Source organism: Ahaetulla prasina, chromosome 7 (genome assembly GCF_028640845.1).
Source record: "Ahaetulla prasina isolate Xishuangbanna chromosome 7, ASM2864084v1, whole genome shotgun sequence".
In the NCBI taxonomy this organism is placed as follows: domain Eukaryota; kingdom Metazoa; phylum Chordata; class Lepidosauria; order Squamata; family Colubridae; genus Ahaetulla; species Ahaetulla prasina.
This window is the reverse complement of record NC_080545.1, coordinates 49475347-49502574: the sequence shown is the minus strand read 5'-3', so window position 1 is coordinate 49502574 and position 27228 is coordinate 49475347. Positions and strand designations below refer to the sequence as shown.

Here is a 27228-nt window from a genome sequence, read left to right as displayed (position 1 = left end):
CTTAGGATCATTTAGTGGAAAAAACACACTTGCTTTCATAATGGCAGAAACAACTAGTTAACATGTCACAGCATGGTCACCTAGGCATCAGCAAGACCAGCAGTTGGCAATACACTGGGAATGGGCATTGCTGGGAATACCAGAGAAGTCAGTCACATTTGACATTCCCTCATCCTTTCTTGAAGGGTGTCTTCCATTTAGGAATGCTTCCTCTTCTTCATAGTTTCTGCTTTGACAGCCAAGCTCTTTGCACAGATGGTCAAGACCACAATTAGGACTCCAACCAGGAATGTGACCACTGGCCAAAGGAAGCAGTGCAAAAGAACAGATTCGTCATGTGTACGTTGTAGCAATACATCATCTGGTCTATAATAGGAAAGAATTATGGGTGGAGAGTTAGAATCAGCCATCTATGAACGATAAAAGATACAGTATGTTATTTGCAACATCATCAGAAACAATGTACTGTAGCAATTTCTCTACATTTTTACAACCATCAGATTTGCAGGGAAGAAACTAAATTAACCACAATTGATCTTGATATGTTCTTGGATATGTTAATATTTTTGGAGCCCTGGTGGTGCAGTGGTTAGAATGCAGTATTGCAGGCTGACTCTGCCCATTGCAAGGAGTTCAATCCTGACTGCTCAAGGTTGACTCAGCCTTCCATCTTCTGAGGTCAGTAAAACGAGAGCTGAGATTGTTGGGGACATTATCTGATTCTATAAACCACTTAGAGAGTGCTGTGAAGCACTATGAAGTGGTTATAAGTGCTATTGCTTTGCTATTGTGTACAGTTCTAAGTCTCATGAAATAAAAATGCTCGCTTGTTTTTTTTTAATTTAGTTCCTTATTTTTAACACATTTACAGATTAAAAACTATCTCAGAAATACCACTGCTATATATGCAATAGTTTTCACTGTATTATACCTACTGGCACCCACTGAACACAGTGCAAATTCCAGCATGCATGCACACAGTTCTTAACAAAGTACAAAGTTAAATACAATATACTGCAAATCAAATTGCATGTTTAACTATTTATATGTAGCTGCTTGTATATTTAAAATAAGAAAACACTGAATATAACAAGCATGGGACTGAATGTCCTTTCAAGACGTACTATGTAACACATCAGTTGTAAGAAATAAAAAATTCTAAGGTGTTTAGAAACAGAATCTGAAAGAAGGATGGATATCTTAGAAACATGCTTCCAAATTAAGTACTTATAGGTACTTATAGGTACTTAATACTTAATACTTAGAATTAGTACGTAATACTTAATACTTTAGAATTGCTTTCATAGACCCCAAGCTTGAAGATTATTGAAAAACCATGTGGAAATCTTAAACATGTACTGAATGCAAGAAACGTAAGAATATTTCCAAACTAAAAGAGCAGAAAGCAATTCCAAAAACAAGAACAGAGGGGCTCTTAGATGGGTGCAGAAAACATTCAGAAGCTACAGATTCCAGTTCTGCCATCAATTTCATGCTGCTTCTGTCACAAATGAGAGTATCACAATTTTTCAACTACTTGTGTCAACAAGGATTTCCATATAGACAATTTTCTACTGTGGAAGACTTTGGGGAGAAATACTGGTACTGTACCCCTGATTTAGTGCAATATAAAAAATGCAAATAATTTTTCTATGGACCACCAAAATTTTCTCGCAGACCACCAGTGGTCCATGGACCACCAGTTGGTGACCGCTGCTCCAATCAGAAATTCCAGTAACTCTGTATTCACTCAGAACATGGGTAATTAAACTTTCTATTTCAAGCTTATGCCAGGGATCCTCAATTCTGTCTTGCCATGTGTATGAAGACAAATAGATGGTTGTTTTTCTAATGGCAGATGGTGCTGAATAAAGAGACAAAAGAAAAAGTAGTCAAGGAATCAATCAATCACTGCTTTGAAACATTTCCTTATTAAAGCTGTAAGGTCGGTACCACTTGCCAGCCTTGTTCCAGAGACACATGAGGCTTAACTGACTGAGTGACCTGTGGAAATAGTACAATTTATGCTGATATACCTTTTCTAGTTGACTCAAGGATTGAAGGAATGCATATTAATCTTGCTACTTGAAAGTGTTTTTAGTTTTATAAGGCTAAACCAGAATCTTCTCACTTCTTTAATCAACAAAAAAATATGTGTAGTTTATAACCATAGAGAGACAATCAAGTTAAAGAGGGTTTGTGATTTTTTTCACCAGAGGCTCTCTGCCTGCATTTGGATTCAGCAGTTGGTTGCCACTCAGAAGAGAAAACAGCCAACTAAGTTGACAAAATAAAGGTTGGCAGATGTTCTATTCTCTAAAAGCAGAACATTCTATTCTCTAAAAGCCCTTATTACAGAGGGTTCCTTTGCTGCAACAAAGCAATTATCCTAAAATTGATGACTCTGAAGTGCAGCATAGTGCTCTGCAGATGGTTATTATCTATTGCATTCTTTCATTTAGTAACTCCAAAATATTTGGGCACAGCATTTATCCTGACATTGAATAAAAGATATCAGTGAGCCATTTTACAGCTGCCAAGTCACAATGGAAAATAAATAAACAGTAGACTTAATTTGGCATAATGAGTGAAGAGGTACATACCTGCTGAACTCTAGCTGTTGCAGAGAATTTGGTAAAGAGATACAATACAAGTCTACTGTATGTGTATAGAGAGGAAACTATATATTGTATGGAAAGGGTGAAAACATATTTCACTATAAGTAACCCTGTATGAAGATATTTCCCTCCTCCTATGAAATCTGAAATGAAATGAAAATGCAGTGGCTCAGAGGCTAAGATGCTGAGCTTGTTGATTGAAAGGTCGGCAGTTCGGTGGTTTGAATCCCTAGTGCCGTGTAACGGGGTGAGCTCCCATGACTTGTCCCAGCTTCTGCCAACCTAGCAGTTCAAAAGCACTTAAAAATGCAAGTAGGAAAATAGGGACCACTTTTGGTGGGAAGGTAACAGCGTTCCATGCACCTTTGCTATTAGTCATGCTGGCCACATGACCATGGAGACGTCTTCGGACAGCTCTGGCTCTTCGGCTTTAAAACGGAGATGAGCACCACCTCCTAGAGTCGGGAACGAACCTTTACCTTTACCTTATGAAATCTGTGCCAAGAGGCCATGGTAGAGTCTCCAACTTTTTTGAGTTATAGAGTTGCTGTCAGTGGTGGGATTCAAATAATTTAACAACCAGTTCTCTGCCCTAATGATTTCTTCCAATAACCAGTTCACCAAACTGCTCAGAAAGTTAACAACTGATTTTCCCAAAGTGGTGTGAACTGGCTGAATCCCACCACTGGGGTGAATTATGCATCTGTTGTGCATGTACTTATAGCCTGGTTGCCCATCAACAGAATAGCTGCAAAAATGGTCAGTCACAAAATGATTATTTACTGAAAGACTGTCTGGTGAGGCTGTATTTGCCATCCACTAACTCCCCAAAGACAGTTTTAAGTTCCCAACTCAACTATGTCTAGTACATTTTCAATTATGAATTTTCTCCTGCTTGCCTTTTATAAGTTATTGTTTAGTAAAGAGAAACATGCCAGAGGAAAAAGACTAAAATGTCATTGCCAGCAGAATTTAGTTCATGAGTATGAAACACAAGGGGTTCAAGACCAAACTAACCAGAAGCCTTTGCAATCAATTCCAACATTGAAATCACAAAGTAATTTAGACCAAGGCAATAAGCCAGCTCTACAGCCAAAAATTTGTTGCAGATCATCTCTCAGCATTGTATTCTTGTTTGCTGTTTGCTTTTGAAAAGGAATGTTCCTGAAGGGGCTCCTGAACTTTCAAGTTCAGGAGTTTTTTTGTAGAAACAGATAAATCAACATAAAAGCACCAAAGTTTACTGTATACTGAGAACTATTTCAGGAAAATGCTAAATCCAGCCAAGAAGAGCTGGAATAATGTTATTATTTGGCAGATCTTGTGACCTAGGCAAAATGGAGATTCTGGTCATCTGAAAGGTTCTCCTGGATCTCTTTGTGAATCTCAATCTCAGGACAGGAGTAGGAAAGCAAAAATGGGCAGTTTGTATGTTGAGATTATATTGCGGGCACTGTCACAAAAGAGCTAGCAAATGGGAAGCCACCTACGTTAGTCTGTAGTGGCAAAAATCAAGACTTTGGTAATATTCTTTCTGACTAGCAAACGTTATTAAAAAGCATAAACTTTCAAGAATTGCAGCTCTTTTGATTGATTGATTGATTGATTGATTGATTGCTATCAAGTCAGTCTTGACTCTTAATAACCAAATAGATAGGGGTTCTCCATGATGATCTATTCTTAATCTGATATTTCAGGTTTTCCATTGTTGCGCAGTCACTGTAACTGAGTCCATCCTCTTTGCTGCTAGCCATCCTCTTCTTCTCTTTCTTTCCAGCTTTCCCAGCATTAAAGCTTCCTCTAGGAAGCCAGGTCTTTGCATAATGTGTTCAAAGTAGGATAATTTGAGCCTAGTCATTTGCACCTTGAGTGAGAATTCTGGATTGATTTGTTCAATGATCCATTGTTTGATCTCTTGGCTGTCCTTGGTATACTCTTCCTATCTTGCTTCTTCAAAGTCCAACTTTCACTTCCATAGGAAGTCACAGGAAGTACCATTACAGGCTGTCCTGGAGTTATCACCAAATTTGTATGAAGTTGCAGTGACACTGAATGAATGGTATTTATGCGGGGTCCTTGAAGTTACAGCTGTTGCAGTGCCCCCATAATCACCTAATCAAAATTCATGCACTTGGCAGCCTCCTCACACTTATAACTGCCAGGGCTCTTCAACTGTTCTCCTGCCCATCCCTGCCCTGCAGAGTGGCACTCCTCAGCAGCAGTAGCAGTGCTGGAGCTGAAGTAGAGGCCGAAGGCTTTCTGTAGTTTCATCCAGCCACCACTAACCCCAGGTTTCTACTTCAGCTCCAGAGCCACTGAGCAGTACCACTTCAAGCATCATCATCCTTAATGAGCATACCACAAAGCCCCAACTATCCCTTCCACCCTTGCTGTCCTACACTCCACTCGCCCTGATACCTTGCTGCCTATCAGCACTGCTGCCCCAGAGGACCTTTGCTATTTTTCTCCTATTGCTGATGAGATGTACCCAGCCTGATCCTATATAAAGCAGATGCTGCCCAGCTTAGGTCTTCTTCCCAAGGCTGCCCACACCATTCTCCAAATAGCACAGACCACTGTCACAATGTTTCTGAGGCTTTCTAAAACACAACCGGGATGCTGCACTAAATCATGTTGGCCGTTCTACAGTTTTTTGGACAGTGTTCAAAAAGTTTCTGAAACCAAACCAACAGTTACAACCCACAATTAGACTTCAGAATTTTAACTACCTACTTCACAGGTGGTACTGTAATTCTATTGTCTGGATATCACAAGAGGATCTCTCGTGTCTCTGAATAGTCTCAAACCAATGTTTGAGCAATGTAGCACAAAAGGGTCAGGTCCCTTTAATACAAAGTGAGGTTCCCCGCCCCCCAGTTTTCAGAGCAACTGGCAGTCCAGTTGACTCATCAAGTCAATTAATAGTTGCACTTCTGCAAATTGAAGCAGTCATAATGCTGCACCAATTCTAGAATCATCTAACTCTAGCTTGCTGTTATACTTCAGATGTTGCATTGGATATTTCTGCCAGGTCCCTGCATCTCCTTTCTAAATCTTGCCAACGCTGGCTTTTTCCAAGGCTAGTAGGTGCTCTGGGCTTCTGTAAGACTTGCCAGGGATGTAAGCTGTTTCCCACATTTCCATCCTCCCCACAATCTGTCATGTGGCTTCTAATGCTGCAACTGAGTCACGCTGGCCACCACCTTTTCCAGATGCTATTACTGCAGCCACTGCCAAGCTCCTTGACAATGATTTCATTCCAAACCTTTTCCTTTGGATATTCTTCAGTCAAGCCACTCTAACCTATCTCAACAGTCTCTGCGGCATATGGTGCACCCAGCATTTATCAAACCTCTCTAGCTTCTTCCTCTTCTTCATGGACACGTCCTCCACCATTCCTAGCACACTAACGTCCCCCATGTCACCACTTCACATGCAGCAGTGCAGATGGCAAATCCATTTACAGAAATGCAGCCATTTTAAAGGAGGAAACTCCAACATTTCCCCCTTGTTCTGTATTTCCTCTTTCCAGATTTGCAGTTGACCATTTTATTCCAGGAGGCTCTAATTGGAGCGCAGGAACATTCTAAATAAATAAAGTGCTGGTTAGAAGTTGATGCTTCACCCAGCAGCAGGTTGTTTCCTCCCCTTTTTAACTTTACAAATTTTTACTTGAAATTAAAACCTGGAGAAACAAATATTGAGAAAGATGAATTATGCCTGTGAAAAAGTTGCTGTTTTGTGTTATCCAGATTGAGGTTTGGGAGCAGAAATATTTTTAATGAATTCCTGGTCAGTTGCTAGGTTTTTCCAAAATCTTCAAACGATAAAAGGCAATGTTATAAGGAAACAGCATAGATGATGAGAATAGAATAGAATAGAATAGAATAGAATAGAATAGAATAGAATAGAATAGAATAGAATAGAATTTTTATTGGCCTAGTGTGATTGGACACAAAAGGAATTTGTCTTGGTGCATATGCTCTCAGTGTACATAAAACAAAAGATATGTTCATCAAGAATTCTAAGGTACAATACTTAATGATAGTCATAGGGTACAAATAAGCAATCAGGAAACAATATCAATATAAATTGTAAGGATACAAGGAACAAAGTTACAGTCATACAGTCATAAGTGGAAGGAGATGGGTGATGGGAACGATGAGAAGATTAATAGTAGTGCAGATTTAGTAAATAGTTTGACATTGTTGAGGAAATTATTTGTTTAGCAGAGTGATGGCGTTCGGGAAGAAACTGTTCTTGTGTCTAGTTGTTCTGGTGTGCAGTGCTCTGTAGAATTGTTTTGAAGATAGGAGTTGAAACAGTTCATGTCCAGGATGATATCAAGTGATCTAAGTGCCAAAGCCCATTGTAACTACATCGCAAAAAAGGCCTTAAGAGTTGTAAACCTAATCTTGCGTAGCTTCTTCTCCAAAAACACTACACTACTAACCAGAGCATATAAAACATTTGCTAGACCAATTCTTGAATACAGCTCAACTGTCTGGAACCCATACCACATTTCTGACATCAGTAAAATTGAACATGTCCAGAAATATTTTACAAGAAGAGTTCTCCACTCCTCTGGATACAACAAAATACCTTTTGCCAGCAGACTTGAAATCCTGGGTTTAGAAAATTTAGAACTACGCCGCCTTCGACATGACCTGAGTTTAATTCATAGAATCATCTATTAGAAAGTCCTTCCTGTCGAAGACTACTTCAGCTTCAATTGCAACAATACACAAGCACACAATAGATTTAAGCTTAATGTTAACCGCTCCAATCTTGATTGCAGAAAATATTACTTCAGTAATAGAATTGTTAACGCTTGGAATACACTACCTGACTCTTTGGTCTCTTCCCAAAATCCCCAAAGCTTCATCCAAAAACTGTCTACTATTGACTTCACCCCATTCCTAAGAGGTCTGTAAGGGGCGTGCATAAGAGCACGAACGTGCCTACCGTTCCTGCATATTGTTTCCTTTCGTTATATCCAATTAATATAGTTATTACATACTCATATTTCTATATGCTTATATACTGTATAGTTATTACATGCTTATGTTTACATATACTGTGTGACAAAATAAATAAATAAATAAATAAAATAAAATAAAATAAAATAAAAGGTTTTGGAAGTAATCGGGTCTAGCAAAAACATTCTCTTCAGCCTGGTTGGTTTGGTGGAGAGAGAGAGAGAGAGAGAGAGAGAGAAAAAGAGGGGGAGGGGGAGGGGAGAGGGAGGGAGGGAGGGAGAAAAGGAATGTCAGAAAAGGCTCTGTCTTACTTTTTAAAGTTATATATACCAATCTGGTGGTTTTATAGACATATGTGTATGTATGTGTGTGTCATAAGTTTACAGATAAAAAAAATGCTCTCAAATAAGCTTCTAGTGTAAATGCAAATTAAAACAGCTTTTAAAACAACAAACCAATCAAAAGTCAATCTACTATTGACTTCACCCCATTCCTAAGAGGTCTGTAAGGGCGTGCATAAGAGCACGAATGTGCCTACCATTCCTGTTTCCTTTTTCTGTATCCAATTAATATAGTTATTACATACTCATACTCATATATAAGCTTATATATTGTATGGTTGTTTCACGCTTATGCTTATATATACTGTGTGACAAAATAAATAAATAAAATAAAAATAAATGTAAAGGGTCTGTAAATATTTTCACAGCCCTCTTTTTTATTTGTGCAGTATACAGGTCCTAAATGGAAGGCAGGTTGATAGCAATTGTTTTTTCTGCAGTTCTAATTATCCTCTGAAGTCTGTGTCTGTCTTGTTGGGTTGATGATGATAATTTATTAAATTTGTATGCTGCCTGATGTTTCCAGGACCGCAGCTGACTGTTGGGGGCGAGTTATTGGCCCCAAAGGAGGGAGTGCGCAGCTTGGGTGTTCTCCTGGATGCACGGCTGTCGTTTGAAGATCATTTGGCGGCCGTCTCCAGGAGAGCCTTTCACCAGGTTCGCCAGCTGCGCCCCTTCCTTGATCGGGATGCCCTATGCACAGTCACTCACGCTCTGGTTACCTCCCGCCTGGATTATTGCAATGCTCTCTACATGGGGCTCCCCTTGAGATGCACTCGGAGGCTTCAGTTGGTCCAGAATGCAGCTGCGCGGGTGATAGAGGGAGTCACGTGTAGCTCACATGTGACACCTCTCCTGCGCAGACTGCACTGGCTTCCTGTTGCCTTTCGGGTGCATTTCAAGGTCTTGGTAACCACCTTTAAAGCGCTCCATGGCTTGGGACCTGGGTACTTACGGGACCGCCTTCTGTTACCTCATGCCTCCCACCGACCAGACGCCGCACAGAGAGGGCCTTCTCAGGGTGCCGTCCGCCAGACAATGTCGGCTGGCGGCCCCAGAGGAAGATCCTTCTGTGGGGCCCCCACTCTTGGAACGAACTCCCCGGTTTACGCTAAATTCTGACCTTCGGACTTTTCGCGTGAACTGAAAACATATTTGTTTGTTCGTATGGGCTTTCTTAAATTGTTTAATTTTAAATTTTAAATTTTTCTCTGGTTTTAATTGGGGTTTTAGATTCTTAATTTTAATTATTTCGCCATACTGTATAATAAGTTTTTTAATTGTATTTTAACTGTATATTGTTCTTTTTTATCCTGGCTGTACACCGCCCTGAGTCCTTCGGGAGAAGGGCGGTTTATAAATCCAATAAATAATAATAATAATAATAATAATGTTTATGCTCTTGGTTAGAGGTAAGTTGGGAAAGCCATGAGTCTTAATCTAAATTTCATCCTAGGGACTTGCCATTCATTCTAGATGAATGGCAAACTCATTCCAAGGAGTATATACTGTAAGATTATGGTTTAGACCTCTGGATTCCTTAAGATGCCTTTGGCTATGACCTATAATTGCACAATAGTCAGCCGCAAAGAAATATGGGAACTTCTGTATCTCTGTATCTATACTAAAATAGTACAGGTAATTCTTGACTTATGACTACAATTGAGCTCAAAATTTCCATTGCTAAGCAAGATATTTGTTAAGTAAATTTTGCCCCATTTTACAACCTTTCTTGCCACAGTTGTTAAATGAATCACTGCAGTTGTTAAATTAACAACACAAATTAATTTGGCTTCCCCATTGATTTTGCTTATGATTTTGCTCACAAAAGTTGATCATAGGACCCCCCAGGACATTGCAACTGTCATAAATGAGTCAGTTGCCAAGCATCTGAATTTTGATCATGGGATTATGGGGATGCTGCAATGGTCATAAGTGTGAAAAATGATCATAAGTCCGTTTTTTCAGAACTGTTGTAACTTTGAATGGTCATTAAACAAACTGTTGTAAGACTACCTGTATAGGGTCTCCTGCTTGAGTAGGGGTTGGACTAGAAGACCTCCAAGGTCCCGTTGAATTCTGTTACTCTACTCTACTCTACTCTACTCAACTCTACTCTATTTATCTTCATCTTTGTTTACATTAGCAACATCCTGCTCTTCAAGCTGTTCATTATAACTTCCTGGCCAATAGGGAATATAAGAACCATCCTGTTTTCATTATTGTTACTATTAGAAATATTTTAATATGTCTGGAAGACAAATTGTTATTTGTTTGTTTTTACTACAAAATTCTGTTCTCAAAATTCAGGAATCAGACTTCCGGTTGGCTCCGTTGGTGATGGAGATGGTCTTTTTAGCCCGCCAGCCCCGAGATCACATTAGAGCCGTCTAGACAGCGCAAATCGGCTGTCTGACGGCTCGGAAACCTTTCCCTCAGGAGAGGAGGGAAAGGTGAGCGTACGGGCGGAGGTAGAGCTCCCCGGAAAGCCCCAGGAGTGATTCTAGGGGCTTGAGGGTGAGAGCTCCCTGTTTACGCCCAAAGCTCCGGATCCAGGATGAGTCTGCTTTTTAGCAGACCAAATCACCGCGACCATCTCTGCGATCAATATGATAATTTAAATTGATAAATGGCAACACAGACAGAGCAATGTCAGGAAGGTGGATAAATGCAAGTACCAGACCTTAACTCCGTTTTTAAATAGTACTTGAGAAGAGTACTTAAGAAGAATAAGAAAATGGCGTTTCTATCTAAAAGGGCATGAAAGCGAAAGTTAAGGAAATTCTTATTAACAAGGCTAGCACTCTTAGTTCTGTTTAAACTTGTTGGAATTTACACTTATATGAAGATTTTATAAGGAGTGAAATAAGATATTCTCTCTCTCTCTCTTTTTTTTTTTGAAAAGATTACAGACTTACTGAAATTGTTGCAAAGTATAAAAGTAAACTGAGAAATGCATCCTAAAGATACAAAGTTTAATGTTAAGGACGGAGGAGTCTCATCATTTCAAATACATAAACTACAGGAAGATATGAAAAAAAAAATTAAAGGAACTTTTATAGGAAGCTTTGGAGTCACAATTTTCGGTTATAGATCAAAAATTTAAGCAGATTCAAGAGAAAATCCTGGAAATTAAAGATCAGAATGAGGATATAAAAAATGATGTGTTGGCAGCATTTAAACGACTGTGTGAATGTGTGATTCAGTTGGATGAAAGAGTAGAAGAAATCAATCAAGTTAATTTGAATTTGGAAAATAAAATAGAGGAAGTTCAGACAAAGGTGGAGAAGGTAGATGATGAATTGGTGGTGTTGCAATTTAAATCAATGGAGTTTGCTCTGAGAGTTAGAGAATTGAAAGAAAATAAGCAAGAGAATTTAAAAGAAATTTTTGCAGAGGTTTTTGCACAGGTGATTGGAGAGCAACCAGAAGATGTTGTAATTCAAATTGAAAAAAAATATATCGTGTTATATATCTAAGGTTGCCAGACAGAAACAGCTACCAAGAGATATTGTGATTTATTTTACAACCAGGAGGATGAGGAATGAAATTTTACAAATATCTTATAAAAATAAAATCCAAATATTAGGACAAGAGATATTAATTTTGAAAGAAATTCCTATTAAAATGTTAAGAAGTAGAAAGGAATTTGCTTTTTTGGTGGATGAGCTTAGAAAACGTCAGTTATGGTTCAGATGGGATGTTCCAGCTAGTTCAACAGTAAATTATATAGGAAGAAGATATTGTTTTAATACAGTATCTAAAGCAAGAGATTTTTATACTAATGTATTAAAGGCTGGAAGTCCATATCAAATAGTTGGGATTAAAACTGATGCAGAAGAAACATTGGAAAAAGTAGGGGATGTAAAGGAGAAAAGATTGAGTCAAGTGGTTATTAAATGTAAAGAACAAGGAGTAAAGAAGCAACAATTTCAAGTGAACAGAGTTTCTCTTTATGGGAAAGGTTAAATTATAATTAACTTTTGTTAACTTATATATGTTTGTAAGAATAGTTATTTGGAATTTGTAAAATTTATTTGTATCTGTTTGAAGTTATAATTTAAATGTTGGAGATGTGACTGTAGTGATGTTATTTGTTTATATATGGTTGAATTGTCAACAACTGAATTATTTGTTAAAAACAGAACAAGAAATGGACTTAATTAAGGAATGTATGAAAATGGCTATAAATTATTTGGTAATTTATAGTGTTGGATATATGGGGAAGAAGTGGGACTAAATGTAAATGGTAGTGTTTGAATTTATATTCTAAATGTTGGAGTGATTGTAGTAATGCTACTTGATTATATGAGGATTTGTTAAAATTTAAATTAATTTGGATAAAAAGTAAGGTAATGATAATAATAGAATAAGAAATGGAGTATTAAGGATTGGATAAAAATGATATTATTTATTATTATGTATGATGGATCTATAAATCTGGTGGACTATATAAGATATTACTTTGAAGAATAATAGGGAGTAAATTGATTTTAATTTTAATATCAGCAATTGGACTTTCACTATTGAAATATTGGAAGATGGAATATTGCATACTGTTGAAGATTGGATACTAAAATTAATGAACTTAAAAGAGAAAGCAGAAACTTAAGTGTACTTAAAAGACTGTCTACGGAAGAATATTGGAATGGAGAAGAAGGACTGAAAAGCTAAGAATGGATAGAATGTAATTATAATAGTTTGTTCTCTTTTCTTTTTTCTTTTTTGAATAGATAAGGGGAGTTAAGGTACTAGGGGAGGGATGGAAGTTTATGGATTGTTTGCTTATTTTAGTTTATGATTGTTAGGTGACATATCCTGTATTTTGCTCTGGGAAGTCCGGGGGTGGGGGGTGGGGAGATTGGGTGAAAGTGGGCGGAGGGAGGGGACAGGGCGAGTGTTGGAGGGGGAAGGGGGGAAGTATGGGTAAAAATGTTTGTAAAACTTTTTGAATAAAAAAAAAATCAGGAATCAGTCAAGATTTATATGGGGGGAAATGTCCTGCACTCAGGATACCAACCAGGAATAAACCTTCATCAACGCAAAATCTAGTAGTTTGACTTCCAAGGAGACAAGGTTGTATTTAGACCTGAGCCCTGATTTAGCTCAACTCTATCCTTAAATTTTGGGCACAACAAGCAAAGGTACAAAAAAACCCAGCGAAAGTGGAGATAATATATACAAGTCAATTCATAGATGTGTGAAGATACTTACCTGAGGTGCTGATTAAAGTAGCAAGTGAAAGGCTGAGAACCTACTTCGTCTTCCCAATAAATCTGCCAGTGCATTACAATATCAGAGTTCTTCTCATTTTCTCGTTCACAGGGGGGGATGTATGAACACTGTGGAAATAAAAGGTCATTAAATGGCGTCTTTTTAGTATGCAGCATTTCAGCTTGGCTCTTCCTTAACAGTTTTCATAATTAAATTTAAACCATATGGCTCAGAAATTCAGCAAAAAAACAAGTGAGAGATTTAAATGAATACTGTTGTGAATATTACTATTCAAGAATGGTCACTGAACACTGAAATTCTACTATTCAAAGGAACTGAATTTTCTCCATCTCTCCCTGTGCACATCTCCAGTCTCTAATTTTAGACAGTTACATAAAAAGGGTGTGACACAATAGAATAAATCTGTTAAGCACATAAGAGCTCTACTGGTGAGACTAAAGCCTTTCTAGGTACAAATTGAATTTTTATGAGAAACTCATAAAAACGAGGACAAAAGCTTAGTAGTTGCTTCTCGTATTGGATTTTAGAGCTATGTTATGTCTTGAGTATATGCAATACAAGCAGTCCTCAACTTATGACTACAATTGAGCCCTATATTATGTTGCTAAGTGAGAAATTTGTTAAGTGAGTTTTGTCCCATTTTATGACTTTTCTTGCCACAGTTGTTAAGTGAATCATTGCAGTTGTTAAATTAGTAACATGATTGTTAAGTGACTCTGGTTTCCCAGACTGACTTTTGTCAGAATTCGCAAAAGGGATCACATGACCCCGAGACACTGCAACCATCATAAATGTGAATCAGTTATCAAGCATCTGAATGTAAATCATGTGACTATGGGGATGCTGCAGCAATCATAAGTGTGAAAAATAGTCATAAATCACTTTTGTCAGGGCTGTCGTAACAGTCACTAAATGAACTGTTGTAAGTCGAAGACTACCTGTACATTTGAAGAATATGCTTTGCTAGCATTTCCCTACATGGCTGATATAAAATAATACTGTATTCACTAGGGAAGTCCAGAATCTGCCCCAGATAGGCAATCCTGGAAATAAACTTTCCCCTCCTAAAAATTATTTCTCCAGATATACAAATCTTCCCAAATCTTCCCTTTTTTGTCAAAATGCACTGCAAACTCAAGTTTTGTGTTTACTTCTACTTCAAGCTTTGAGCTACAAGTTCACTGTGGATCTGTGACCAGTCTCCTTGCTGCTTTTTATTAGAGACTGATGTTTAAAGAATCATTTGTGATTCAGTGCCTTATTTGCTTGCTTGTAAAGGTTTTGATAGTTTGACTACTTAAGATTATGAGGATGTTTTCTATTGTTCTTATTTTTAATACATTTTTTTAAAAAAATACCTTGTGCTTTTCTGCTTTCATTCAAAAAAAAAAGGAAGGGGGAACTGTTTTCTGTGGTCACGTGGCTCTGAGGTACAAAGGGCAGGAGCTACAGATTTTAATTTCCTCTTTCATTACTATTAACACAATCCTTACTATAATTATTATTCCCAGTCTACTAACTAGGATGTGTTCAGGGGTCCCTATATGTCCCATATCTTAGGGTTAATGAGAGAGTAGAAGATAAAGCTATCCCCTATAAGGCAGTTGCCATTATTATCAAGAAGCTGCACCAAAGGAGGAATATAAACCTAGGAATGTAAAATATAGTGGATTTCTGAGAGAGGAAGGTTGCATCCCCCAATCTTTCAGCCTACAGATTCAGCCTCTCGCTGTCATAAATACATAAATATAAAACATGCCATTTTTATTTCAAATCAAAATGAAGAATTAGATCCAGATTCAGAATGTGCATTTAATCTAACAGTTGTCTTATGAAATATAATCGAGCAATATAGTGAAGTCTGGCATTATCATTCTGGCCATTTTCTGACTGAGGCCAATGAGGAATTAGCAACACTGAGCGGCTAAGACTAGGAAACCAATCTGCCACCATTTTGGGATACTCATCATCTCTCAACGTGAGAGATGAGTAACCCAAATAAAACTAGAATGCAGAGATTTTTTAGGAGCTCATCAGCAAAAAGCACTCCAGAACATCTCTTCCTTTCTATTTTTCAGGTGGAAAAGATTCTTACCATTCATGAGATTGAACATTCTGGGTACAGCAAATAGACAAGGCAGTAAAATATTACATACTTTCGTAACAGACAGCTGCCTGGAACCGTCTTTCTCTGGTTCCGCCACACCTCCACTCCAACCCCCTAACAGTCAGGCCTGTCGAATTGGCGACCCGCAAGCCAGATATGTCATGCGCAGACCACGCCCACCCCGGCTCCGCAAAAGCAAAAAACATAGCACTATGTCACAATCCGACCTGTGACGCGATCGAGTTTGATACCCATGCCTAACTGAATGAAAATACATTTTTTGCTCTTTTGGAGATAAAGTCATAGGCACCTTTGGCTGTTTAGCAGAACCAATGCTCAGTTGACTATAACCACATGCATCAGGCATCAGTACTGATAAACATACTGATGAGTATGACTTGCCCTGTAAAACTGGAGGTTTATTCCAACCCAGAAAGGTGAAATACTTTACAGTGAATGAAAATAGTAAAAATGAAAAGCAATTCAAAAGTAAAAGATGTTCAATCCTTTTCTAATTTTACCCTTGTACTTCCCAAGGCTTCAAAGCTGGGAATCTCAGGCATAGATTAATACATCTGTATACAAAGATCACAATGATGATTTTAATTTATCTTCAGAACTGAAGCTTTTTAATTCTATTGATTTTTTTTTTTTAAAAAAAGCTCTTTTAGGAATTTTTTTCTATAGTATGTAGTCTATTTTTTTTATATTGAGGACCTTGTACCAATGACAAGAGTCCAATGATACAAGGCTCAGGAAATAGCCTATAATTCTGTGATTCTTGCAGGAATATATGACTAGAGTTATGATGTTGAATCAGACTATGATACTATAGAAACTAGAAGATATTTTTATTGCTCCAAGCAGTGTTTTGGAAAGATTTCAAAAGGCAGCTAATTTGGTGTTCTGTGTAGGTACACATTGTGCTACAATATTAATTTAAGAGATGGTAGATAACTCCACTGAAAAATAAAAAGGTGAGAAGAATTTTAGTATATTTTTTAGTCTTCAGATAAAAATACCAATAACAATTAAAATCATTCATATTTTTAAAAAGAATCTATCCAGCTGAATAACATACTAGAGTGTTTCTCAAACTTGGCAACTTTACGATGTGCGGACTTCAACTTCCAGAAATTCTGGGAATTAAAAAGTTGCCAAAGTTGGGAAACACTGAACATACTAGGTTAGTGGTCTTCAGTTTTCCCTAATCATACACTACGTGAGCTGAACATATTTGGAGAAAATCAGATTAGAGAAAACATTACCAATGAATAATGGCATATTTAGGGAAATAGACAGCTGATTCACAAATGCATGTCTCTCACTTGACTTGCAAATGTAAATGAATCTCACCTTGGGATTTGTTTTTAAACAATGAAAAATGTGCAAATTTTAATGAATAAATGAACTATTATACATCTAATGATGAAAGAACCTTCATATTATCAATACCTCTAAAATTTCAAATACAATACCTGTCAGTAGACATGATAAACTGGAATGCATCCTTGCTTAGGAAGCAGAATGATCAAGATTACAGTTACTATATCTGGTTTAGATATAGTAATTGTAACCTTGTTGTTTTTGCAAAGCATAGCTGTTTTCGATAGTCAACAAAGCTATAATTCTAATATATTTCAATATAGGCTTCATACGTGTGAAAAGTTCTATATGAAAAGAATCCTGACAAAGTATCAAATCCTCCAGAACTTGGAAGCATTTGCCCCTTCACAATTCAGTGTTAGATGCTCTGAAACAAATTCTTCTATAGACATGACTAGATTGTCCCCAGAAATATACTCTACAGCTGAAGAGCAATTGTCATTCTGAACATTTTTCCTTGCCACCATTAAAGGTTATCTAGTAGTGTATGTACTTATTTGGACATTCATGAAAAACAGTAACCTGGCCATATCAACAGAAACTTCCAATGTGAAATAAAAGCAGCTTTGGGTTATATATTATTTTGAATTTAGATTGCAATCCTATGCTTTAGAATGGGGAAATAACATAGAAGGGAGCATGCAGATGACAACATGACTAAATGGTAATAATCAGAATATATATCCAACAGTTAATTTTTCTAGGTTTTGTCTAATTGAATTATCCCCAATGACCTTTATTTAAATAAATATAACCTCTATTCTATAGTTAGTCTCATCCAATTAATTAGGGCAGCATAAGCCAACAGGACTATTATTTCTCTCTAACACAGGAAAAGGTAACTATTTTCAGTTCAAGGGCTGCACCTTGTCTTTGGATGTCTTTGTTTTTGAGGTGAACTCAAAAGTAGGAGCAAATGGAACAGAAAAGTGGATAAGGGACTTTTTAAAAAATCTTTTTAAAATCCTTTCCTCCAAAAACAGGAAGGGAGGAACAGCTATGCATACTTTAAAATACAGATATATACTTTTAAAGAAGCCCTTCAAAGCCTCCAAGTTCTTGCCAAAAACTGGATGAATACAATGGGAATCTCTCGGATTTACACAAGAGAATTGCAGGGTCTTATATGGCCAGAAATTGCTCGTCCCCTTTTTAGCCCATATTGTCTTGTTCATGCACATGAAAACTCTTGCAGTTTATTTTCTATCAGTGCTGCCTTCTGAAAGCTTTTATTTCTTGCCTTTTTTCTTTATTCTTCAAAGTCAACTCATGCCCCTCTTAAGCCATTATTTTGCAGCCAGAACTACTTGATAAATGTAGTTCCAAGGAATGAGATCCAAGAGGCACTTGTTAAATTTTCTATTCTTTTTGCTAAGGATCGTCTTTCATAATGGAAAAGGAAGCCTTGACCTTCAGTTCTCATCTTTCTACAAGCTTTAACTCATAATATAACATATTTTTGAACCATTTAGATTTTAAATCTTTAACTTGGCAACATAAAGAACTTCACTAGGCACCAGAAGAAAAAAGCATTATCTCCAGCACAGAAATATTTAAAGCACAAAACAATCTTTTCTTCCTCTGTTACAGATCAGAAAAGAACAACTTTGCTAGAAGGCATTTAAGATTATTATTTGTTAAATAATATCAAAGGTAAAAGTGTCCATATGAGTTGAACAAAATATTGGTTAGAAAGAAATATTTGGCTGAAAATAGATTTTACTGTAGAATTTGTTATGTGATCTTGAGATGATTCTGTTGGACCAGCAGAAGTGGAAGAAGAAATTGAGCCCTTGAAAAGGGGGCAATCATGTTAGACATCAAAATAAAACTTGTTTCAGCATCTTGAAGATTATCCACCATCTTTCCACCAATATTTACATATCTAAAAAAATTATATTTTCCCCATATTTCCTAACAAACACAAATCTAATTATCAATCATATCCCGTACATGATTCTGAAAATATATGAAATTACCAATCACACATCTTTATCTTACTCTCTATTTATAGTGGTACCATTTAATAAAAATTCTATTTATGTACACATGTATTATTTATTTATTTTATTAGTTATAAATATAAGAATACCCAATTCAACAGTGTCTGTAGGACTTCTATCATATGCTACCATTATTACGGTCGGTAGGTAATCCTAAATCTCATTCTTTAATACCTTTTTTGGCTTTGATGTCCATTTTTTCAGTTGACACTCTCAAATAATACAATGTCCTCCATTCAAACCCTCTCATCATCACCCTTATACTCTTCACTAACCCTCTCAATCTTACAACATAAACAATCAAATAAATTAAGCTTGCAATTCATTTTTTTCCCATGAATGTGCATGAATTTGGGGAACTAAGAGTCAGTCACTTTTCTGCACTTTCCTGTCTTGTTCTTCTCATGTCACCTACCAGAAAAAAGGATTTCCCTGACTACAAACTGTAGCTGCTTTCCCAAAATTAATTTGTTTCTTCTATTAGTATCATTGCCTGAAGCACAGCATGCATTTCCAACCAAGATAAGAATTTAGACAACAATCTAGATGACACCAATTCATACTTTACAGCCCTTTATATATTTCAGCATATATCACTCATAACTAAATCTTTACCATCACTAGTCCATTCCCAAAAAAATAAACCACTTTCATTCAGACCTACTATATCCTTCCCTTGTTCTTAATGACAGGCAACATATCTGTCTTCCTTTCTTTCCTTGCATTCAAACATTCATGCTCTTTAGTAAATTCCAAGTCACAGTCTTGAACAAGCAATACTTTCACATAATTATTTTTAGTAAGATAGAGAAGGTGTAGATTTAGTGATTCCCATGCTACCTGCTTGATTCTCCACTAACAGTAAAGACAAGAGCAATCAACTTGGGCCCATTTGGGTTAGTATATCACAAAAGCTAGCCAAAACCCAATTTTGCTCAAACAGGTTCACTTTGTTCTGTACAAACTTGGATAGCTTTACTAAAGCATATCTTGCAAGCCAAAATACTGTCTTCTACCAAGAGGAGTGTATGATGATTAATCACTTCTATCGCTTTTAGGAAAGTTCATGGGATTCCTGCTTTAAAATTATGGTAATGAGTGTTGGTAGTGATGACCGAATGAGACCAAAAGCCCTCAGTTTCAGGATACCTACCCTTGGTCTAAGCCTATTCTTTTTTCTTTACTTTATATTTTTATTGCAGCATTTTATGAATGCCTGAATTCTAAGCATATCAGCATATCATATTTGGATGGGATATTTTCTTCTCTTTTATGATCAATCACCCTGTGATTTAGGGGACATCTTCATCCTGTAAGGAGGAGCACACCTTTCAGTTTCTCAAGTCCATTTTTAGATTGTTTCATGCATTATAGCCTGAGGAGAATGGCAATTAGCAGGCAGTTAGCAGGCAACAGAGAACAACTATTCTCCTCTTGGAGAATAGTTAATCTAAGACATTTTCTCCACTTTCTCCCCACAGTTATGCCCCAGCAATTTGTTTTAATAGCTTTGTTGTGTCTGCAACTCATATCTGAGGCAGGCAAGTTTCAGTTCTAATGTTGCCGTGGATTGAAGTAGCTTGTTGCTACTGTGCTTAAGGACTTCCCCCTTTAAGTAGCAACAAGCCACAGTACATAGGATAAAAGATGGAGTTAGTGCCATTGTAGCCTGTTGCAGGTCCTCTCTGATCGTTGTTCTCTGCTTTGAGAAATGGGTGAGTCCAGATCTTTCAAACCAACTTTCCCCTCTACAAGCCATGTTCCAACCTAAATCCTTATGTCAGATCCCTGGGTGATGCCAATGATGTCAGAAGGAGGACTGCACAGTGGATAAGAAGAGAAGCAGAGATTTGATTGGAGAGTAAAAAGAGCCTCTACTTCCCCTTCGCTTGCTGCATCTCCTAACCTGAGTGCTTATCCAAAGACTGGAAGAAGGAGAGTGGCAAGGAAAGGGAGGTTAAGTTCTGCCCAAATGAACTTCATTAACTTGAATTGATTTTTCTGTGATGTGGTAAACAGTGACCTTGCCTATTAACATCATTCCAGCTGCAAACAGTAACAGATCGTACTTATTTCTGGTTACAATCAGTTATAATCCCAAAGTAAACCCTTTGAATCAGGCTCTGGTCAGCCTTCACTACAGAGCTGAAACAAAACTGCTAATGTTGTTCAGTTAAGAGAGGAGAACAGACGCAAAGGAGAAGAAATTAGTATTCAGGAATATTGTAGAAAATAGACGAAAAGAAAAGGCATAGGTTTCATAGATATGGATGGTCCGGTTTGCCTCCGGCCATCTGCTCTAACCCTTCAGATCATTCAGTGCATTGTGCAGCTACACTGTAATTTTGCTGACCCTGGAGTGGTCACGGCTACACTGCACTGCCACAATCTTCCTAACTTTTCGGCAGAACCAGAGAACCCCTATTTTGGGAAGGATCCAGCACTTTCATCGCTTTTCAATCAAAGCCAAGCCCATTGTAGCCTTGGTGATGGACGGGTGGAAAGCTGCTCTGCAACTCCAGAAACCCTGTAAGCTTCCAGCGGCTCTTGACCCAGGATGTCTATGGAGCTTCTCAGTCATCCAGGTCATAGTTGTCCCATAGGTGCTTTTTTATCCAAGAGGCAATTGGACTTTCTGGTTTTTCTTTGAAGACGTTTCGCTTCTCATCCAAGAAGCTTCTTCAGGTTTTGACCCAGGAATGCTATGCTGTTCCTAGGGGCGGGGGTGGGGGGAATATAAGTACCCACCAACTCTAGCAAGAGTTCCGAAATTCCGGGCTTCAAGTGCTTTGAACTCTGTAGTTCGAAGAAGTTGGCTTCTTTGAATTACAGAGCTCTTCACCTAAGCCCGCTGCTAGCATAGTCCAACCTTCCTGTACAGGTAGCCTTAGATACCATCCTGGCAGCTTCTGCACCCTCAGATACCTTGGCGGGCCGACCTGTCCGCCTCCCGAATAGCGCCAGGTCTTTCATTCCGATCTTTGCCCAAGAGCAGCAGAAATTTCGCCCCTTTTCTCTCCAGCCCCGCTTCCCTAACCCCGGTTCTGAGCTGCGCTAAGAATAAAGCGGAATCCTTTGATCTACGCCGAGAGACCAGCCGGCCGGCGGGCCGGTGCTTGCTGGGCGCCGAACTAGGCTCTTACCTTTGGGTTGGTGAGGAGCTGGTGCTCGTCCGGGTGCAGGAGCGCCCGGGCGTTGGATTCGGAGTTGTTGACGTAGATCTGGAGGCAGGGGTACAGGGAGGTGCCCTTGCAGTCGGCGCCACACGTGAACGTGCACTCGAAAACCTCGCTGATCCGTTGCACCGATAGCACGGTGCAGTTCGCCGCCTTTCCTTGCAAGTCCTGCAGGGCCGGGTTGAGCCAGCAGAAGCCCAAGATAAAAAGTGACAAGATACCAGAAACGATGAGGAACAAGCCCAGTCGGATGGTTTTGTCTTCAGCTTCGGTGTATTCGTAAGCCACTCGGATCTTGGCCATCGCCCCGCCTCAGAGCATGGAGAGCAGCGGAACTGGGAGGGGGGGCGTGATTGGGGAGGGGGAGAGAGGCTGGAAGCAATAGCAGCAATGCCCGGAGATTCTTTCCGCCCACCGGGAGACAAGAGGGAAAGCAGCAGGCGAAGGAAGAGCTGGAGCGTCCGTCGAAGAAACTCCGGCCACTCGTTAGTGGCCGATCCCACCTGCAGGGCTCGCTCCGGCTGGAAGGCGGCCCGGGAAGCGATGCCAGACACAGCTGGAGCGCAGATCCGTTTGCGAGGCGGGCGGGAGAGTGGGGAGAGAAAAAGTCAAGGCAGGGTGCGAATCGCCAAGGAAACGGCCCCTGGCTGCACCTCCTTCTTAGCGAGGCAAGGGGGCTTTCCGGCTGTCGGCCTCCTCCTCCCACCAAGCGATCGGAGCTGGCCGGGAGCCTGCCAACATCTGCCACGAGGTAAGCTGCTTAGCGGAGGCGGGGGGCTGAGCGGGCTCCGACCTAGATCTTCTGCCCCCTCCCATTGATGGCCTCGTGGGGCTGGCCATTGAGAAGCCAAGAAGGTGAGCCGAAGGAGGGATCCGCCGGCAGGCCGCAACTCTCCGGCCAGCCTTCCAAGTTCCAACGTCCGCCTCCCCCTCGGTTTACAGCGAGGGAACAGCTTGGCTCGGGATTATCCGCCCCGGCGATTTAAGCTCCGGAAGAAGCATTGGATTGCTTGTTTGGGTTACGAGCCGCGAAAGGGAGGGTCCCGCAACCCTGAAAGGGGCAATGCCACAGCCACGGGAGAGCTGGGAAAGCCAAGCTGCCCGTGACGCCAGCAGCGCGGCTATTTTGGAGAGGAGGAAAAGGGCGGGAGACACGCGGTGTTATTCTTTTTTTCCCGCCTGCCCGTTGAGTGGCCTCGACCTCGCACCCGAATCAGCAGAAGAGATCAGAACAACGTACTTGACGTCGATGAATGGCGGTTGCTTTCTGCCTATTTGGGCTGCTTGCAAGAGGAACGGAGTCATAAATCGTCGGGCCCCCATTTATCACCTGGCACAAATGGTCAGGCTCAAATTCTCCCCCCCACCCCCAGAGACATATTGCGACCACCCAGCTCTCTAGCAAAGGCTATAATCTGGGACTGGTGGAATGAAAGACCAGGGGACAATCAGTAGCAGAGGAGATGGACTCGGTTGCAGCAATGTTGTGCCCACCATGGACCAAAGATCTCGAAGGCCCCGTTTGGGAACAGATCCTCCTGGGAAAAAAATCTGTTTGTTAAGAACCGTCATTACCTGAACTGGAAATAGAACCGTCATTTTTAACAAAGCAGCCTACGGAGAATGAGCTATTCTTCATCTGTGATACTTAGCTTTATTTCATTATTGGAAAAACAACAAAGGTACTCAATCAGTCTATCATAGGAACTGGCCACTATATAGACTTCCTATCCTATGAATTCAGCTAACTGCTACAATTGCTGTGTATATTTCACAATGTATGTTTAAAAAGATACATCACCTGTTATTGAAACTTACAGAAACTTGGAAGGATTGCAAAATGTCAGCTCTCAGCTCTTGATTCAGCCAAAATGCACAGCTCTAACAAGAATAGAATAGAATAGAATAGAATTTTTATTGGCCAAGTGTGATTGGAAACACAAGGAATTTGTCTTGGTGCATATGCTCTCAGTGTACATAAAAGAAAAGATACGTTCATCAAGGTACAACATTTACAACACAATTGATGGTCAATATATCAATATAAATCATAAGGATTGCCAGCAACAAGTTATAGTCATACAGTCATAAGTGGAAAGAGATTGGTGGTGGGAACTATGAAACAATTAATAGTAGTGCAGATTCAGTAAATAGTCTGACAGTGTTGATGGAATTATTTGTTTAGCAGAGTGATGGCCTTCGGGAAAAAACTGTTCTTGTGTCTAGTTGTTCTGGTGTGCAGTGCTCTATAGCATCGTTTTGAGGGTAGGAGTTGAAACAGTTTATGTCCTGGATGCGAGTGATCTGCAAATATTTTCACGGCCCTCTTCTTGATTCGTGCAGTATACAGGTCCTCAATGGAAGGCAGGTTGATAGCAATTATTTTTTCTGCAGTTCTAATTATCCTCTGAAGTCTGTGTTTTTCTTGTTGGGTTGCAGAACCGAACCAGACAGTTATAGAGGTGCAAATGACAGACTCAATAATTCCTCTGTAGAATTGGATAAGTGAATACAATGAAACAAGCAATAGTAGTTCAAGACAGAATGCCTTTAAGATGGATTTTTTTATAAATTCAAAGGGCATGGAATCAACAGAATAGTCAGGGAGACAGAAAGTAATCCTTTCAGCTTTTTTTGTGCTCATACAAAAAACTACTTCCTCTGAAAGCTTGCATTTACTTGGAAGATAAAGCCAGAGTGAGGCTTGTTTTACTTACTCCTTTTTTTAGAAATGAACACTTCCTTTGTTCCTTATAAATTAAAACAAAATGGCTCTTTTGTATTACTTCGATGATTTCATTTTAGTTTTTATTATGCCACCCCTTCCCAGAAAAATCTGGGGGGAAATCACTTTTTTTTCTTCCATTATCACTCTGTAATCCTGTGAAAATGTAGGCTAATTGTTTAAAAAGAAAAGCAGGAATATTCAAAGCCCATCAAGTACTTCTTTACATAACACCTAATTAAATTGTGGCAAGTGCTGCCATCAGAGGTGATGAATGGAAACTGTTTTCACAAGGAGCTAGACAAATTCTTGGAAGATTGGACTGTTAAAAACCCACCAGCCTTGGATTACAAAGGGGTATGATGGCTCAGCGGTTAAAGAAGCTGAGCTTGTCAGCTGGAGAGATGACAGTTTGGGTTCCAGACCTGACTTGCTCCAGCTTCTGCCCACCTAGCAGCTCAAAAGCATGCAAATGCAATTAGATTAATAGGTACCATTTCAGAAGGTAATAGCATCCTGTGACCACAGAAATTGTCTTGGGACAAGGCTGGCTCCCTCAGCCAAGAAATAGAAATGAGCACCATGCCCTAGAATCGGACATGACTGACAGGGAAACTTGGACTCCATGAAGCCTAGCTTAAATTCCACTGCTAGGGAATTGCATTTGCTCTTCTGTTGAGTTTTCCTGGATACATTCCTGGATTCCACTCTTGGACATTGGTCTAATCCAAAAAGGTGTCCTGAAGGGGTAGTCCAAGTTGAGAGTGTCCAACATAATGCCATGAAGTTATGGAGAGGGCTATGTTTCTCATGCTTTCCTGTAATAGCAATAGCATTGTTAAAATTGGGAGAGGCCTGAATACGATCTGCCTCCTTTTGCCTTTCTCTTTCTGCATTGTTCTTTCCAACCCTTTTTATCTTCCTTACTCACGATATTCATTCTTTTTTCACCACACATATTCCTTTTATGCTGAGGCTATAAAGAAAGAGTGACTTGGTAAGAGGGATATTGGGGAAAGAAATAGGAAGAAAAAGCAACAGGCAGCTTGGAGCTCTCCGATTTTCTTTCTGACAGCATCCCTCTGATCATTGATAGCTGCAGCCTACATGAAAGGTTGCAGTCACTCCTTTCTCTCTCTCTTCTTTTTGCTTTCATGGGCAATGGTCTCTCTGCAAAAGGAAAAGGTTGCGTTTGGTGTAGGGGTGGGTTCTACTTACCTTTACTACCAGTTTGCAATGGAAGTGCGCATGCTTTTACTACCAGTTCACAAGAACCAGACAGAACCGGGAGCAACCCACCACTGATTTGGTGAGCATTAATTGATAGATGACTTTCAAAATTATAGCAAGAATTGCAGATCAGCTTCCTCCTACTTACTCAAAACCATAAAATAATCCAACAGCATCGATAGCAAATATAGTAGTGGCAAAATGATAGTGTCATCAGATATATGACATTTATGTACAGGTAGCCTTAGATATCACAGCTAGATATGACAACTCAATTCTTAAGTAAAACATTTGTTAAGTGAAAGTACAACTGGGCTTATGATATTACTTTAGTTATCCTTTGCTTTACAGACCTGTAAAGATTTTAAGTGTGTTTGTGTGTGGGGGAGGGAGGGAAGGTGGGAGAGAGAGAGAGATCACACACATATAGCACAAACCTGACAGGAAATGATATCTTCCAGTAAATTCTAGTGTAAGTTTAACTTTGGGGGGGAAAAGACAATTGACTGGAATATGAAAGCACTTGTAAGTACCCAATGGAGTGCCACACAAAAGGTGAAAACTTCTGTCAGTTTAGAAGGCAGAATAATGGTCTTGAGTTGTAGGAAAGCAGATTCTGGTTAAATGTCAGAAAACAGCTTCTAAGGATAAGAATAGCTTGAACATGGGATCAATTATCGAGCTGCTGGTGAGCTTCCTTTTGCTGCAAGTATTCAAGCAGAGGCTGGATAAAGATTTCCTGGGAATCCAATTTGTCTTCCTGCACTGAATAATGGAGTTAAATTCATGGTTTGAACTGTCCCCTTCCAGCTCTAAAGATTCTGTGAAATACTCTGCAGGAGTTCGACAATAGCAAGAGAGAAAAACTCAAGAATAATCAAGGGAAGAGTAGAGAGAAACGGTGTCAGAATGTAGTCAGTGAAAATAATGGTTTCAATACACACATCATTGTACTTTTTTACTGTTATGAAAAAAAATGCATAACAGTAAAATAAACTGCTTATGTTAACTGTTGATAAGTTTGATAAATGGTCAGATATGGGGATCAGATGTACCTCAACTAAAATAGTCATTTATTTATTTATATATTTATTAACATGTACCTCCTGCCAAACTACAACTTCAAATGTGACAGGAACTCTATTAAATACATGATTGGAAATGATTAATTAAGGTAGTTGTAAATGAAATGAAAAAACATTTTTCCTCCTGGATTCCACTCAGCATGCCATTCAAAGATTATTCAAATTGACAGGAAAAAATTGCACATTCCTATTCTAAGTGTTCAGTCATTCAATGGTTAGTGCAAAATCATCCTAATAATATCAGACTTTAACGTGGACTGCCATGTTTCTAATTCAGCATATTTAAGTATTTAACAGTACAACATAAAAAAAACTTAAGTCAATTCCTTTGGTATGCATTCAG

At 39.1% G+C, this 27228-nt stretch overlaps 1 protein-coding gene across 2 annotated transcripts; it reads right to left on the bottom strand.

Annotated features, from left to right (window-relative positions):
• KCNMB4 (potassium calcium-activated channel subfamily M regulatory beta subunit 4) lies at positions 1–22166 on the bottom strand. Of its 2 annotated transcripts, none has more exons than XM_058191527.1 (3): positions 21813–22166; positions 13153–13280; positions 1–366 (listed from the first exon to the last, which is right to left on the bottom strand). In XM_058191527.1, the coding sequence occupies exons 1-3, from the start codon at positions 22146–22148 to the stop codon at positions 198–200; spliced, it is 633 nt and encodes a 210-aa protein (XP_058047510.1). In that variant the 5' UTR covers positions 22149–22166; the 3' UTR covers positions 1–197. The 2 variants fall into 2 exon arrangements, with proteins under 2 accessions (XP_058047510.1, XP_058047511.1); XM_058191528.1 differs by lacking the exon at positions 1–366 and adding an exon at positions 6736–6970 and having other exon boundaries at positions 21813–22148.
• Positions 22167–27228: the final 5062 nt, after the last annotated feature.